General features: G+C 44.3%; 1 protein-coding gene and 1 non-coding gene across 7 annotated transcripts in view; one reads left to right on the top strand and one right to left on the bottom strand.

The window, feature by feature from the left end:
* Positions 1–6552, top strand: part of RNF41 (ring finger protein 41) — a 32002-nt gene extending 25450 nt beyond the window's left edge. For all 6 annotated transcript variants that reach the window (XM_019835072.3, XM_006933808.5, XM_003988883.6 and 3 more), the window contains 4 exons: positions 47–318; positions 1015–1150; positions 1623–1726; positions 2564–6552. In XM_019835072.3, coding sequence (XP_019690631.1) covers positions 47–318; positions 1015–1150; positions 1623–1726; positions 2564–2915 — 864 coding nt within the window. In that variant the 3' untranslated portion in view covers positions 2916–6552. The remainder of the gene's footprint in view (positions 1–46; positions 319–1014; positions 1151–1622; positions 1727–2563) is intronic.
* An 8852-nt stretch (positions 6553–15404) lies between these two features.
* TRNAS-CGA lies at positions 15405–15486 on the bottom strand. The gene has a single exon. It is a non-coding gene; the product is annotated as a tRNA-Ser (tRNA).
* Positions 15487–15913: the final 427 nt, after the last annotated feature.

Genomic DNA, 15913 nt, shown 5'->3' with positions numbered 1-15913 from the left:
TCCTGCTAATTCTCTTGTGCCCCTTTTGCCCTGCTCTCCCTTCTAGGCACCTCATTGTGAGCATGCTTTCTGCAATGCCTGCATCACCCAGTGGTTTTCTCAGCAGCAGACATGTCCGGTGGACCGTAGCGTTGTGACGGTCGCCCACCTGCGCCCAGTACCTCGGATCATGCGGAACATGTTGTCAAAGCTGCAGATTGCCTGCGACAACGCTGTATTTGGCTGTAGTGCTGTTGTCCGGCTTGACAACCTCATGTCTCACCTCAGCGACTGTGAGCACAACCCCAAACGGCCTGTGACCTGTGAACAGGGCTGCGGGTGAGATTACTTCCCTTCCCCTGCCCCATACAGATAAGGACCTTCCCATTTATAACTCCCCCTCTCCCCCCACCCCTTTTTCCCAGATCCCTTGCTCCCCAGCTAAGGCAGTTTCCTGTGCACGTACACAAGGAGTGTCCTTGGCCTCCCTGGCTCTCTACCCCAAGATCTCACTTCGTGCTGCTTTTTCAACTAAGATCTTTTTGCTCTTGCTTTAATAAAAGAAACGAGGCAGCAGTTCCCAATCTGTGTGCTAACACTAAGGATTGATTTCCTTTATTCTTCCTTTTCAGCCCAGTACTACTTTCTCTTTGTCAGATTGACTGCTCTAATTTCTAGCCTTCTCATATTTCCTCTTGCCCTGTTCCTTTCTTTCTTTGGGGTGTGAAATAGTTGATTACATGCTGATAGCCAGGGCTGTGAATCTAGGGCTTCTCAGAAGGAATGAGTGAGAAGGAAAGGAGAGCCATGTGGTAGATAAAACACTGTCTTAGAAAGGGAAAGAGGCCCAGAGAAAGTAGATAGCAAAAGGATGTGGGGGGAGCTGTGGAGAAGGAAGTGAAGGGAATAAATAAGAGGGGAGGCCTGAATGTTAGAAATCTGGGGTAGAAGAAAGCCCACTCAGCAGTTTTGTGCCTTTGCCCACATGTCCCATTGAGCGTTTCTGTTCTGTTTGTTTCCCACCCTGGGTGGCAGCCTGGAGATGCCCAAAGATGAGCTGCCAAACCACAACTGCATTAAGCACCTGCGCTCAGTGGTACAGCAGCAACAGACACGCATCGCAGAGCTGGAGAAGACCTCAGCGGAGCACAAACACCAGCTGGCGGAGCAGGTAAGGCCCAGAGAACATAGGGGAGAACCTGTCCTTAATATGCAGACATGTGTATATAACAGATGTGTGACTATGTATAACTGCATGCGTGTGTCTGTGTATATGTGCAGAGAGCCATGGGTGAGAAGCACCAGTGTGAGCATGCAGCTCGGTGCCTGTGCTTGTGTGCCTGGGTGAGTGGATACTCTGCCTCTGGCTTGGTAGGGAATCAGATTGGAGCTCGTCTCCCTTTCTTTCATCCCATCAATGTCATTCATTCACCTAACATTCATCAAATGCCTTCTCTAAGAAGGTACTCGGCTAAGCACTACGGATACAGCTGTGAATGAGATAGTCATATCCCTGTCTTCCTGAAGTGTATAGGTCTGGTTTTTCCTCAGATCTCTCAGTTGCCCTCATTCTCAGACTATCTTCTGTCTTTCATCTGTTGTCTGCCCTAACCATCATCCCTGGTTCTCCTTCCCTCCAACAGAAGCGAGATATCCAGCTGCTAAAGGCATACATGCGTGCAATTCGCAGTGTCAACCCCAACCTTCAGAACCTGGAGGAAACAATTGAATACAACGAGATCCTAGAGTGAGTGTCACTCAGGACATGGAGTCACTTGCTCCACATCCTGGCACCTAGCCCTGAAAGGAAGTGCAAGGGATGGCAGAAGGGCGGGTAATAAAAGGGCTGGGCTGGGGCCACTGCTTTTCAGATGTTGGGATGAAGGATAGGGACCAAGGAGAATAGGATAACTTCCAGCCCCACTATAGGATCTCCTATTCTATTGGGTGGATGGAAGGGAAAGCTTACCCAAGTATTCAGTTAATTGAGACTTAGGTGGGTACCCACATGTACAGAGCCCTGTATTAAAGGCTGTGGAGTGCTAGGAGGGCCAAAAAGAAATAGACATTGTCCCTGTTGTCAGGTAGCTTACAATCCAGAGAAGACAGTCAGTGCAAATCCAGGGGAAGGATCTAAAATGCAGCATAAACAAGCAAAGTCTAGAATCCCTTTCAGTGCTGGAGTCCCATGCAATTCATAGACTAAACTCTTAAGTGTGAATCAATATATAGAGAGTAAACAGTGCTGCATGGGACACAGTATAGAGGAATAATCACTTCATTCGGTAAACATTTGTTGAGCACTTAGTACGTGCTAGGCACTGTGTGTGTTTAGTATTGGGATTTTTAAGAAAAATGACAGAAACTCTGCACTTTTGAGTTTCATCTGGTGAGTGACATGTGGTGACTCACATGGGACCAACTAGGGAAGGATTTAGAGTTTCTGAACTAGTGATGGAAAAAGGAAGATGGGAGATTAGGGTTAAGCTGAGCACTGAGTGGGTGGTCATTCCTATTAGGAGAAAAAGCCAACGAAGAAAAGGGGGATGAGCTGGAATGACCACCTTCAACCCCCTCCACACAGGTGGGTGAACTCCCTGCAGCCAGCAAGAGTGACCCGCTGGGGAGGGATGATCTCGACCCCAGATGCTGTACTCCAGGCTGTAATCAAGCGCTCCCTGGTGGAGAGTGGCTGTCCTGCCTCTATCGTCAACGAGCTGATCGAAAATGCCCACGAGCGTAGCTGGCCCCAGGGTCTGGCCACACTAGAGACAAGACAGATGAACCGGCGCTACTATGAGAACTACGTGGCCAAGCGCATCCCTGGCAAGCAGGCTGTTGTCGTGATGGCCTGTGAGAACCAGCATATGGGTGACGACATGGTGCAGGAGCCGGGGCTTGTCATGATATTTGCGCATGGTGTGGAAGAGATATAGGAGATCTCGACGGGCTAGCAGGAAGAGATGGCAGTCAGAAAGCCCATCGCTCCAGCAGCTGGTCCCTGAGTCCTCCCTACTACCCATAGTACTGTGGCTTACACACGGGCCACATGTTTCCCTGCTCTTCTGGCACTGAAGGGCCCCAGGGCACTTTGCTCAGCCTTTCAGGTGGGAAACACAGATTCCTTCCTTTTACGTAATTTCTTCCCCTAAGATGTCTGTAAATTTTCAGTCAGTTTGGAAAAGTCCTCACCTCTATATCTGTTTTCCTGCCTAGGGTCCCTGGTTCTAGATATTTTTAGAAAGCACAAAGAATTTTCTCTAGAGGATCAGGGTGGAGTGAGGAATATCTAATCGTTCCCCCTCCTCCAAAACCAGGGAATCAGAGCAGGCAGGCCTGTTGACACTAAACAGCACTTAGAGGGCAGCTCTGGGGAGCAGACATCCTGAAGAAATGGTAAGGGTGGAATCAAAACCCTAGAAATAAATAATGAGGCCAGTAACTGGCCCTTAGGGAAAGACTGGACCTCTGTGCCAAGCAATACTCTGTCCAGCCCACCTTACAGGTGCAGGCTCCTGCTGGTTCTGCAGGTGTGCAGGTTAGGATGCCGAAAATTTCCAGATGAGCTCTTCTTTCCTACATTTTCTCATAATTAGGGAATGACAGGGTTGGGAGTAGGGGATTAGTCTGTTGAGGTGGATGTGTTCAGCAAGAAGCAGCTCTCTGGCTTTTGCTGAAATCAGGTAGGCACTGCCTCTGGCATGGGCCGTAATAGTTCCATAGACCCCTCTCCAGCCCTGTGATTGTAACTAGTTATTTTGATAATTTCCTTTGGCCATTGTTTGTATTTCCTTCTCTCCCCCCCTCCTTTTTTTTTTTTTTTAGAATGGCCTGGTTATGGCTACCCTACTTTTCCAGTCCAGCCACATTGTTGGCAATCTAATTTATTTACTTTTTTTTTTTTTTTTTTAAGAAAGGAAAAAGAAAAAAAAATTAACAAAGCTTAAAACTTTCTTTTGATATTCCTATTGTGGGGGTTCTGGATAGGGTGGGATGGGACAGGGATGGGATCTGTTTTATATTTTTCCTTTTCAGCACAATCTTTGGCTTTAATATAAGAAGGGCCCAAGGGAGTCCTTGGCTGAACTTATGTCTGCCCCAACCCTCCATAACCCCATCTGAGATGAGACGCTTCTTTTGTTATTCCAGTGATGGATGTGACAGTCCAACATCAATGCCTGTGCCCTCTGAACTTTGCTCCAGTCCTTCCAGGGGTCTCCTTGTAAAACTCTGTATTAATTTTGAAGACATTGCCATCCCCCCAACCCCCAGTTTCCTTGGAGATACATAGTTGGATTCTAAGCTTCACCAGGCAAGATGGGAGAGACATGATATCTCTGTGTCTCTGAGTACAGGCTGTGCTTTGTCTTACCCATGCCCTCTGAGAACTTCAGCTCCATTTTAGGCCACCCGGGCATTCATTGATCCCTAGCTAGGGTGGCTAGTAGAGCTAGAGAAGGGGAGGGATAGAGGGTGTGATTATTCTAATATACCAGTGGGAGTGGGGTTGAAGACATATGGCCATATAACAGTTTCTTCTCTCTTTGGAGTTTTATTCCAGGCCAGTTTGCCTGCTATAGGTCTGGGGAGTTGGGTCATGGCTCCACTGGGAATGGGGTGGAGGGATACAGCTTGAAGGGAGCAGGGAACAGTCCTGTGTTCCAGCTCCAGGACATTGTGCTCAGGAATTTGAAAACGCTGCTATACTTAGTCTGGTTACTACATTTCTTCCACTCCCCTCTGACCCTGCCTGCCTTACTGAGGCCCATACTCTCCTGTCATCACCTTCAGACAGAGCCAGGAAGCTCAGTTAAGGCTTCCCTCCCCTTTGCACTAGTGTCTCTGCGGGTTGCTGGTTGTGTTATATGTGCTGTTCCATGGTGTTGACTGCACTAATAATAAACCTTTTACTCAACTCTCAATTCTTAATTCAACATCACTCCCCTTCTTGTGATGCTTTCTCCTCTGCTTTGCCCTTTCTCTCACCTTGATTCCCCTTATTTCTTGCTTTATAACCTACGTTTGTCGTAGAACTAACCTCTGTTTTAGGAGGATGTCTGTCTGGGAGTGTGCACCTCACTTTGCTCTGTGTGCTCTCCTCCCACTTTCCCTCCTGTCTCCTGTTCTGTAGAAGCCAACATGTTCTCTCCAGTGACCTGAACTGTTTTCTTTTTCCAGGGTTTGCCTTTGCCCAAATTCCATGTCTTCCCTAAGTGTTCCTGGGGTTTTAGGACAATTTCAACAGAAGAGATGCATGTACCTTTCTCCATTGTCCCACAAGCACCTTTGCTTTGGAATCTGGGATTCCATCGCAGTCAGGGATGCCTCCACTACCCAGTGTCTCCTAGCCAGGGAAGTAAATGTGAGGAAAGGAACCTGGAATGATGGAACCTGGTGTGGTTGTCAAATCTTGATAAAGCCTTTCACAGGCATCTGCTGCCACCTTCTCCCTGCCATGAGAAAAAGAAAATCTTTTTCCCCCAGTAGTATATTTGCAATTTGTTGAGCATTTATGATGCACTTCCTGTAAATCCATTAATACCCTCGATACTCTGGTGTGGTTAAAAAAACAAAAGGGCATAAGGACATTCCTGTGCTCTGAATCTGCTACACTTTCATGTGCACAAGGTCTGATTATAAAACACTGGTGAACACATACATACATACACTATATATATATATATATATTTTTTATATATTTATATAGTGTCTAGTGATACCAGGAGTGCTTTATTTTTCCCCTGAAGCTTATTCAAAATTACTTTCAGAACCTGTTGCTCATTCTTGTGAATGTCACAAATGGTGCCAAATCAATCTTTTAGGGTATTTCGGTTTTTGGAAACAATATTCATTGAATATTCTGCAAGGAACTCAGGTGGGGATGGGTGTCATGTAGCGCAATGGCACCTACTTTCAAAGGATGTATTCCATAATGGAGATAAGTATATAGGAATAATAAATGTGGTAAGTAGAGCTACAAACAATATGTGAGCAGAGGGAAGATAAAGGCACCGATTCTGATGGGTACCAGGAAATACTTGTTTAGGAGAAGTGGTATTTATTCTAGATCAGAGGTTGGCAAACTAAAGATTGCATCCCGCTGCCTGATTCTGTAAAAATGTTTTACTGGAACCCAGCCATGCCCATTTGTTTATGTATTGTCTGTGGCTGCTTTTAGATTATAACAGCAGAACTGAGTAGTTGCCACAACACTTATGACCCACAAAACCTAAAATATTTGCTACTTGGCCCTATAGAAAGTTTGTCAGCCCATTGTAGACTTTTAAAGTCAGGAGAACGGGTGGGGAAATACAGAGGGTTGGTTTTGATTCTTTACTTCAGTGTGTTAATTTGAAGAATCGGAACATTTTCCTACATTGCCAACATAACATGCTTAAAATTAACAATCTATATTCACACTTCCCTAACTGGTTTAAGAAAGTACTTTTAGAGCTAATTTTTGTCCAGCCCTGGATCCAATCCAGGAACCATGTATTAACTATCTTTTGCACTCCTGCAACAATCTTTTTTGTAACACTGATTTGTTGAAGAGATTGGGCCAGTTGTCCTGGAGAGTGGTCTTTTTGGATTTGATTGATTGCTTCTGCGCGGTGCCCTTTAACTTCCTCTACCCTATTTTTGCTAAACAGAATTTGATCCAGAGCCTGAGAGATTCAAGTTAAGCAGTTCTGAGGATAGAAGACATCACAGGAGAGCTGTTCTATGTTGTGTAACATCAGGTGATAGGCCCAATTGTCCCACCATTAGTCTGATCTCTTCATGGTATACTTATATGGTTGAGAGGTTTTTTAAGAGCTGCTCAGGTGCCCTGAGAAGGGGGCAGCTGGCAGTGCAGTTCAGGTGGGTTGCTGCCATACAGCAACAGGGGCCCCACATTGTCAAATCTTATTGCTTCTCAAGAACCATTGGACATCCTAATGTTTATTCTAAATGCCACAAGTTTTCAACGTTGGCTTAATTAAAAAAAAAAAAATTGTGGGCCAAAAAAAACAGGGTCCACCAGTTTGCAACCTCTGCTTTTAGGTTGAGACCGTAGTGTGAATAAAAACAAGTTATGGTGAAGGATATATTAAAGAAGGAAGACACCAGTGCAGTCTGGAGCATAGAGTTTGTTGAAGGAAATGGTGGAAGATAAGACTAGAAATAATTTGGGGCCAATTCTTGGGGGGCTTTGAATACATGGCAGGGAATTTGGTCTTCAATTTTTCAGGTAAGTTTTTGATGAGGAGTAACCTCCAACTCATGATTCTGGTGGCAATGGAAAGACAGTGAAAAATTGGTGACAATACCAAATAAGCTTTGCAGTAAATCATGCAATAGGATGAGAGCTTGAAAGAGCAGGAAAGAGGACAAGAGACAGGGAATAAAGTTGACAGGCCTTAGTAACTGACTAGATTCACTCAGCCAACACTTAGGGCATACCTGTCATGTGCCACACGTGACATGTATTTGAGATGCACAAATAATTGAGAAAAAAGTCCTTAAAGGAATTTGCAGTTTAGTAGGTGACAGACACTTGAACAAAGGAAATGTAAAATAATATATTGCTAATAAGGACTAAGTACAATGGAATGATAGGAGGAAAGGATTCAACTACCTACTACCAACGGTGAGATGCTTCTCAGAAGAATCACTTAGGGATGGGGATGCCTAGGTAGCTGAATCGGTTGAGTGTCTAACTCTTGACTTTTGGCCCAGGTCATGATCTCATGGTCATGAGATCAAGCGCTGTGTCCAGCTCTGTCCTGGGCATGGAGCCTGCTTAAGATTCTCTAGGGGTGCCTGGGTGGCTCAGTCAGTTAAGTGTCTGAATCTTGATTTCGGCTCAGGTCATGATCTCATGGTTCATGAGTTCAAGCCCAGCATTGGACCCAGCATAGAGCCTGCTTGGGATTCTCTCTCTCTTCCCCTCCCTCCTCTCTCTCAAATATAAATAAACATTAAAAAAAAAAAAGTTCTCTCTCTGCCTCTCCCCTGCTTACTCTTTCTCAAACATTTTAAAAAGTGACCTTTAAAAAAAATCCTTTAAAAGAAGAATCACTGGAACGGAGTTCTGAACAAGATCAGATACTGGCAGTGAGGAAAGAAGATTGTTCATTTATCGTGATTTGGGCACTATTGTAAGTATCAAACATCTCATCATCCCAACGGTTTTTATCAAAAGGTGCCCATTGCCATCTCCATTTTCTATGTGGGAAATAGCCAACAAAATTCGCATAGCTAATGATTAGAACTGGGATTTGAACCAAGAAAGTCATTTCAGAGCTTGAGTTCCTAACCAGTGCACATAACCAGGGTCACGTAATCAAAGATGAGTCACAGATAAAAGACAGATTTCTCCTGTGAGAATGAAAGATAGGGTCATTATTAACCTGAATAGGCAGGAGGAGAGGATGAGCAGGTTTCAACGGTGAAGTAATGAGCTCAGGTGGGGAACACTGGGTTGAAAATACTATCACATAAAGGTATTTAGCCAGTAAATGGAAACGTGGATCTGGGGCTTAAAACCATGTGGATTTGGGAGTTATCTGCCCAAAGGTGGTCAAGAAATTGTAGGAATGAATGCCAACACCAAAAGGACAGGACGAAGGCTAAGAATGGGACTGGGGGTGGGTGGATTCCAGAAGTAATCTGGAATAAATCCTGGAAGATAGATGCATGATAAAGTTGGCTACTGCTGCAGCTTAAAAAAAGATTTAGAATGATTTTTTTGTATGATAATAGGGTTATATTGTGTGTGCGTCTTGAGTACAGTTGACAAGTAATGAATCATTTAAATGTGGCTCATAAACTAGCTGTGAAGGAGTTCCAGAACTGTTTTTGTGCAACGATGGCACTGCATAGTCACATAAAAGCAATTTTGGATAAGGTCTCCTAATTTGTCACTGAAAAGTTTAGTAGGGGAAGGCATTAGCTACTCAGTTATAAGAGAAAGAACTTCATGAGAGAAGGTATTAAGTTGTCAATGGAGATGCTCAGCCTGATTAAATTGGGGGTATCTCGCTGGGAAGAATTAAGGATTTTTAAAAAATGGTTGAATTTAGGCAGGGTGTGTTGATCACAGAAGCATGTTTCTCTTTTTGTTTTAAAATACCTTTTTTTAATGTTTATTTTTGACAGAGACAGAGCACGAGTGGGGGAGGGGCAGAGAGAGAGGGAGACACAATCTGAAACAGGCTCCAGGCTCTGAGCTGTCAGCACAGAGCCCGATGCAGGGCTGGAACTCAAGGATCGTGAGATCATGACCTGAGAAGTTGGATGCTTAACCGACAGAGTCACCCAGGTTCCCCTAAAGTATTCTTTTTTAATGTTTATTTTATTTTTGAGGAAGAGCAAGGGAGGGGCAGAGAGGGGGACAGAGGATCTGAGGCGGGCTCCATGCTGACAGCAGAGAGCCCAACACAAGGGCTCCAACCCATGAACTATGAGATTATGTCCTGAGCCAAATTTGGAAGCTTAACCGACTAAACCATCCAGGTGCCCCTAAATAAACATTAAAAAAAAAATGTATCTCACGATATTTAAATGTGGTTACTGCAGAAAAAAGTATTTACTCTCTTGAGCAACACTGCTGATTTATAAAACCTAATATCTTAATTTTTCCAATAAAACTCTTCCCTACCATTTTCTTTGTAAAAACAGTAATTTTAAAATTCAATGTATAACACTTCCATTCTATACATGTGGGCCGATATTAATCCTTCCCCTTCTACAAATACTTTTTTTTCCCCCACAAATACTAAGTTTTTGTTTCAGGTTCCCCAATGAGCAGAATAAGAAGGGCAAGATGAGATGGAACAAAAGAAAGCTTAAGAGTTGTCTGGTTAGCCTCCAGATCAAAATATAACCAAGAGTGACATTAAAACAACCCCTTCAGGAGCCCTCAGATTTCCAAATAGCTCTGAGGCTCAGAGTCTTTGATTTACCTGGAACACTGTAGATCATCCAGATCAACTACCATCATGAAACCAAAGTCATGAACAAGATTCTATATACCCTCTGCTTGATTGTCTCTAAGAAAGTCGACCATCATCTGAGTCCCATGGTAGACACCTTCTATTACTAGATATTGAGTCAAAATCTACCTTCCTGATGTTTCAGCCTATTGAAACCCAATAGTATCTTCTGTTATTCTGTTTCTGTGTGACAACCTTCCAATTAGATGAAAAGTTGGCTGTCATGTCCTTCCTAAGGCTTCTTCATGCTAAACACCCACAGTTCTTTCAGTATCATTTCAAGTTCCTTCTCAATTCTGGCAATTGACCAATGGAAACACTGAGAACCCTCAGGGCAAAATCAATGTGACTCTTATAGTGGTGAAACTGGGGCACCTGGAAGGCCACTGTAACAAATTAGATGATGTGATGGAAGAAGAAATGATTGATGAATCATGGGCATGGGAGAAAAGAAAATGTCAGATTAATTCTTAAGATTGGAAACTAGATGGAATTGAGAGAATAGTATTAACAGAAATGGGAAACGTCGAGAATGTCATCTTGGGAAAGGAGCAGTTTGTGTTTTGGGTGACATTAGGTCAACTATGAAGTCATAGGTAGCTGAAGGTACAGGACCACAGTTTGGCTTGGGATTTTTGTCTTGGAGTAGGAAAAAGAATGGAGCTTTTGGCAGAATTCCACAAAAGGAGGGAGAAAACAAATTAGATGGAGAAACTATGTTCTAAGAGAAGAGAGTACAGTGTCTCTGAAGTCCAATAAGAAATCAATAGTTTCGGGGGCACCTGGGTTGGCTCAGTCAGTTAAGATATGATTTTGGCTCAGGTCATAATTTGGTTCGTGAGTTTGAGCCCCGTGTCGAGCTCTGTGCTGACAGCTCAGAGCCTGAAGCCTGTTTCAGATTGTGTGTGTCTCTCTCTGCTCCTCCCTGTTCGCACTCTGTCTCTCTCTCAAAAATAAACATTTTTAAAAGTTTAAAAAAAAGAAAGGAAGGAAAATAAAAAGAAAGAGGAAGAAAGAAGAAAAGAAAGAAAGAAAAAGAAAAGAAAGAAAGAAAGAAAGAAAGAAAGAAAGAAAGAAAGAAAGAAAGAAAGAAAGAAAGAAAGAAAGAAAGAAAGAAAGAAAGAGAAAAGAAAGAAAGAAATGATTTCAGGGCTCCTGGGTGGCTCAGTCGGTTGAGCATCCGAATTCAGCTCAGGTCATGATCTCTTGGTTCGTGAATTCAAGCCCCACATCTGGTTCACTGCTGTCAGCACAGAGCCTGCTTCAGATTCTCTGTCCCCCTCTCTCCCCTGCCCCCCCCTCTCAAAAATAAATAAACATTAAGAAACTGAAGGTTTCAGGGGCACCTGGGTGGCTCAGTTGGTTGAGGATCCAACTTCAGCTCAGATCATGATCTCACAGTCTGTGGGTTCAGGCTCCACGTCAGGCTCTGTGCTGACAGCTCAGCGCCTGGAGCCTGCCTGCTTCGGATTCTGTGTCTCCCTCTCTCTCTACCCCTCCCCTGCTCATGCTGTCTCTCTCAAAAATAAATATTTTTTAAAAATTAAAAAAAAAGAATCCAACTTTAGCTCAGGTCATGATCTCAGTTTATGAGTTCGAGCCCAGCGTTGGGCTCTGCACTGACAGCCCAGAGCCTGGAGCCTGCTTCAGACTCTGTGTCTCCCTCTCTCTCTGCCCCTCCCCCTTTCACACTCTCTCTGTCTTTCTCAAAAATAAACATTAAAAAAAAAAGAAATCGAAGTTTTCAAAGTTAGCAAAGGTTTTCACAACAGAGTATTAAGATAGTAAGAAGCTAGAGGCAGAGAGTATACATTTTATTCAAAAAACAGAAGTAGAGATGCCTGGCTGGCTCAGTTAGTGGAGCATGCAACCCTTGATCTTGAGGTTGTGAGTTCAAGCCCCATGATAGGTGTAGAGATGGGTGGAGGTGTAGAGATGGGTGGCTTAGTTGGTTAAGCATCTGACTTCAGCTCAGGTCATGATCTCACCATTCATGGGTTTGGGCCCTGCATCAGGCTCTGTGCTGACAGCTCAGAGCCTGAAGACTGCTTAGGATTCTTTGTCTCCCTCTCTGTCTGCCCCTCCCCCCCACACACTCTGAGTCTCTCTCAAAGGATAAATAAGCATTATAAAATTTTTATTTTATTTAAAACATTTTTGGGGCACCTGGGTGGCTCAGTCGGTTGGCGGCCGACTTCGGCTCAGGTCATGATCTCGCGGTCTGTGAGTTCGAGCCCCGCATCGGGCTCTGTGCGGACAGCTCAGAGCCTGGAGCCTGTTTCAGATTCTGTGTCTCCCTCTCTCTGACCCTCCCCCGTTCATGTTCTGTCTCTCTCGTCTCAAAAATAAATAAACATTAAAAAAAATTTTTTTTAAATAAATAAAACACTTTTTTGTGTTTATTTTTGAGAGAGAGGGAGAGACCCAGTGTGAGTGGGGGAGGGGCAGAGAGAGAGGGAGACGCAGAATTTGAAGCAGGCTCCACGCTCTGAGTTATCAGCACAAAGCTAGACTCAGGTCTTGAACTCATGAATCGTGAGATCATGACCTAAGTCGAAGTCCAACGCTTAACCAATTGAGCCACCCAGGTGCCCCATTAAAAAATTTTAAATAAGGGGCACCTGGGTGGCTCAGTCGGTTAGGCGTTGGGCTTCGGCTCAGGTCATGATCTGGTGGTCAGTGAGTTTGATACCCGCATTGGGCTCTGTGCTGCCAGCTCATAGCCTGGAACCTGCTTCAGATTCTGTGTCTCCCTCTCTCTCTGCTCCTCCCCCGCTCGCTCTCTGTCTCTCAAAAATGAATAAACGTTAAATTTTTTTTTAATTTTTAAATAAAATAAAATAATCTAAAGAAAAAATAGAAGGAAGTAGAAAACAACATGATGATTTGGAACTGTCAAATAAAGGTGTAGTTTTGTTCTGATTTAATGGATTGATCCTGTGCAATTTGAATGTGTTATGGAAGGATGTTTATGTAAGTTTCCTTAGGACTTTGAAATGAGTGGGCTTTACAAGCCTATGTGGGGAAGGTAACTTTAGGGCAAATGAGCAAAGTCAAATACCGAGCCAGAAACTAAAGAATGCCTGGGGGGACCTGATGATATAAGTCAAGGAAAGGTATAAGGATAGAGGATTTGTTGGGATAAAAGGGGTAAAGTGAAGGAATTGAGGAGTTCAGGTGGGCTGTGGGGATGGTAGAAATTTATCTATTGTACATGAAGGTTTGAAACCTTGGCCTCTCACCTATGACAGTTACAGGGAAAATATTTGAGAGCGAAAGGTATGATCTCCAAACACCAAACAACCTCTGCTAGCTTTTCCGTCCAGATCCTCCATTTTGTAAGCCATGGTGCCTTCTTCCCTTCACAATATAGTTGTTGGTTGCCCTCTGCTGGTCAATTTTGGTCTTGCCTCTCCAGACATTTAAATCTGAGAGCATGCGCAAAATGGCATTTGGTAGGAAGCTTGAGTACTGAGCCTGTTAGTTTATTAATTCATTCACTACATATTTGCTCACATCTGTGTATAAAAACCTAGTAAAGGAAATACAAAAAAAAACAAAATACACAGTCCAAACTGTCAAGAAGCTTACAGTCCAATCTGAATGAAGATTAAAACATGTATACGTAACTACTGTAAAAACACATAGAGGGGCACCTGGGTAGCTCAGTATCCAGCTCTTGATCTTGGCTCACTCAGCTCAGGTCATGATCTTATGGTTGGTAGGATCTAGCCCTGCATTGGGCTCTGTGCTGACAATGCGGAGCCTACTTGGGATTCTCCCTCTCTGCCCCTTCCCCACCCACTCACTCTCTCTCTCTCTCTCTCTCTCTCTCAAAATAGACATTAAACACAGACACACAGACACAGACATACACACACACACACACACACACACACACACACATCCATTTACTCAACAAAGATTTTTTTTTTTTTTAATTGAGTGGCTTATATGTGCCAGGAATTTACGTCCTACTGGGGAAGATTGGGGTATTGTAGGTGACAAGTAACTAGAGAAGACTTCTCAGGACAACTGACATTGAAGTAGAGGTTGAGTACAAGGTGAGGATGAGCAAGATTATTTCAGGCGGAGAACAGCATTAACACAGACAAATACTATACCAGGAATGCCAGCGGATAGAATGTAGTGAATGTGAAAGAATGGTTAGTGAAAAGGGACCAGGTCAGGAAACCCAAAAAGCAGCCATGAAAGGGTTTAAGGTCTCTGGCTACGACTGGATGCTTTAGTGTAGCTTTCCATATATTAACTCATGTGGTCCTCATAACCCTACTTTCCTCATGAAGGCCCCAGCAAGTAGTGGGTCTAGCCTGCCCTCACCCTGAAAAAAATGGAAAGACTTAAGACACATTTAGGAAGCAGAATAAATAGAACTTTTAATTCTTACAGAAGTGTGTCAAAGGAGATTCCTTGCATGCAACCAGGTGGATGGTGGTGGTAGAATGATGGGTTCCAGCTGGAGGAATCAAGAGCTTCAAGGAGGAAAGATGAAAGGATGTGCAGGATGGGAAGGGATAAATGATGGGGTATGAAGGAGGGAAGGGTACAGTGGTGAGGGTGATCTCGGAGAGAAGAGCATGAAAAAGGGTATGAAGGCAGGAAACTGCAAAGTGTAAGTGTGGGGAAAGCTCTATGAATTACTACTGAACTCCCTGCACTTGGGGAGATTCATCTTGGAGAAGATGCTGCTGTGCAAGAAATGAAATACAAAAAGAACATCCTCAACAAGTATCCCAGATATTTCCTATGATCAGAAATTGGTGGGGGTGGGGGTGTGGGGGGAGGAAGAACCCGGTAAGGTGAGTACAGGAGGGTTAGAGGTCAGAGAAGGAATTAATTCCCTAACCCGGTTAATACACAGAAAATTTAGAACAGTACTTAGCACATAATGAGCATTCAGTAAGAAGTGTTATCTCCCCACACTCCAGCTCCAGCCATTATGTTTCATAACATAAGCTGTTATGTTTGACAGGCTACTCCCTCCTAGCCCAGTGATTTCTGAGATGCGCCTCCTCAAAAAAAATCCAAATGAGAGTATGCTTTTTCCTGGGTCTCAGTTATAATCAGACTTCTGGTCATGAAACCCAGAGATGCCCTCTCTTCCTGGAAATTCTAATTTTAACTATTACAGCACAGGAGGCATTCAGATTTCCAAAAACCTAACCCTTCTTCAGCCAAATCCTTTGCTATTCCCTTCCCCAAGAATGAAACGTGTGTCAAAGCTCTAACAAACCTGAAGTTACAGAACTGCGAAGGTGTCCAGTATCCTAGCAGCCGATACAGTTGTGCAAATTAAGCTCCCCATGATCACCTCCATCCGTCCCAATCCAGGGGTGAGACCTCTGAGCTATTTATGACACAGAAAGGTAAATGCTGGAAAGACACGTGCGAATCCTGCGTATCCTGAAGGAGAGGGAAAAAAGCGGCCGTCACGAACAGGATTCGAACCTGTGCGGGGAAACCCCATTGGATTTCGAGTCCAACGCCTTAACCACTCGGCCACCGTGACTTCCAAAACTGTGTTTTGCCGCGCGCTTACAGAAGGGGTCCGCACTGCGACCAGGGAGGGAGTGTGGCAATGGGAAGCCGACTCCGACCACATACAGGATGTGTATCCTGGGACCCCCGCCCTTCGCCCCTTACCTCGCTTCTATGCCACTCAAAGGAACAGTCGGGTGGACCGGGTGACTCAGGGAGGGAAGAGGGGTCTTAAAGAGCGTATGCTATTTAGAAAGCGATGGCGAGGCCTGTGAAGGAAGCAGTTGGAGGGAAGGGACTGGGACCCAGGGTAGCGGCTAGAGGACTCCTCGGGTTAAGGAGTGAGAGGGGTGCTGAGGGAGACTCAGGAAGAGTTGAAAAGGGGAACTCCTGGGGATGGATGAAAGAGAGGAAGTTCTTGGGAAAAGGGGTCTGGGGTTCCTTGGAATTAAGGACTC

The sequence above is a fragment of the Felis catus genome, chromosome B4, assembly GCF_018350175.1.
Source record: "Felis catus isolate Fca126 chromosome B4, F.catus_Fca126_mat1.0, whole genome shotgun sequence".
Lineage (NCBI taxonomy): Eukaryota > Metazoa > Chordata > Mammalia > Carnivora > Felidae > Felis > Felis catus.
This window is presented reverse-complemented; position numbering and strand designations above follow the sequence as displayed.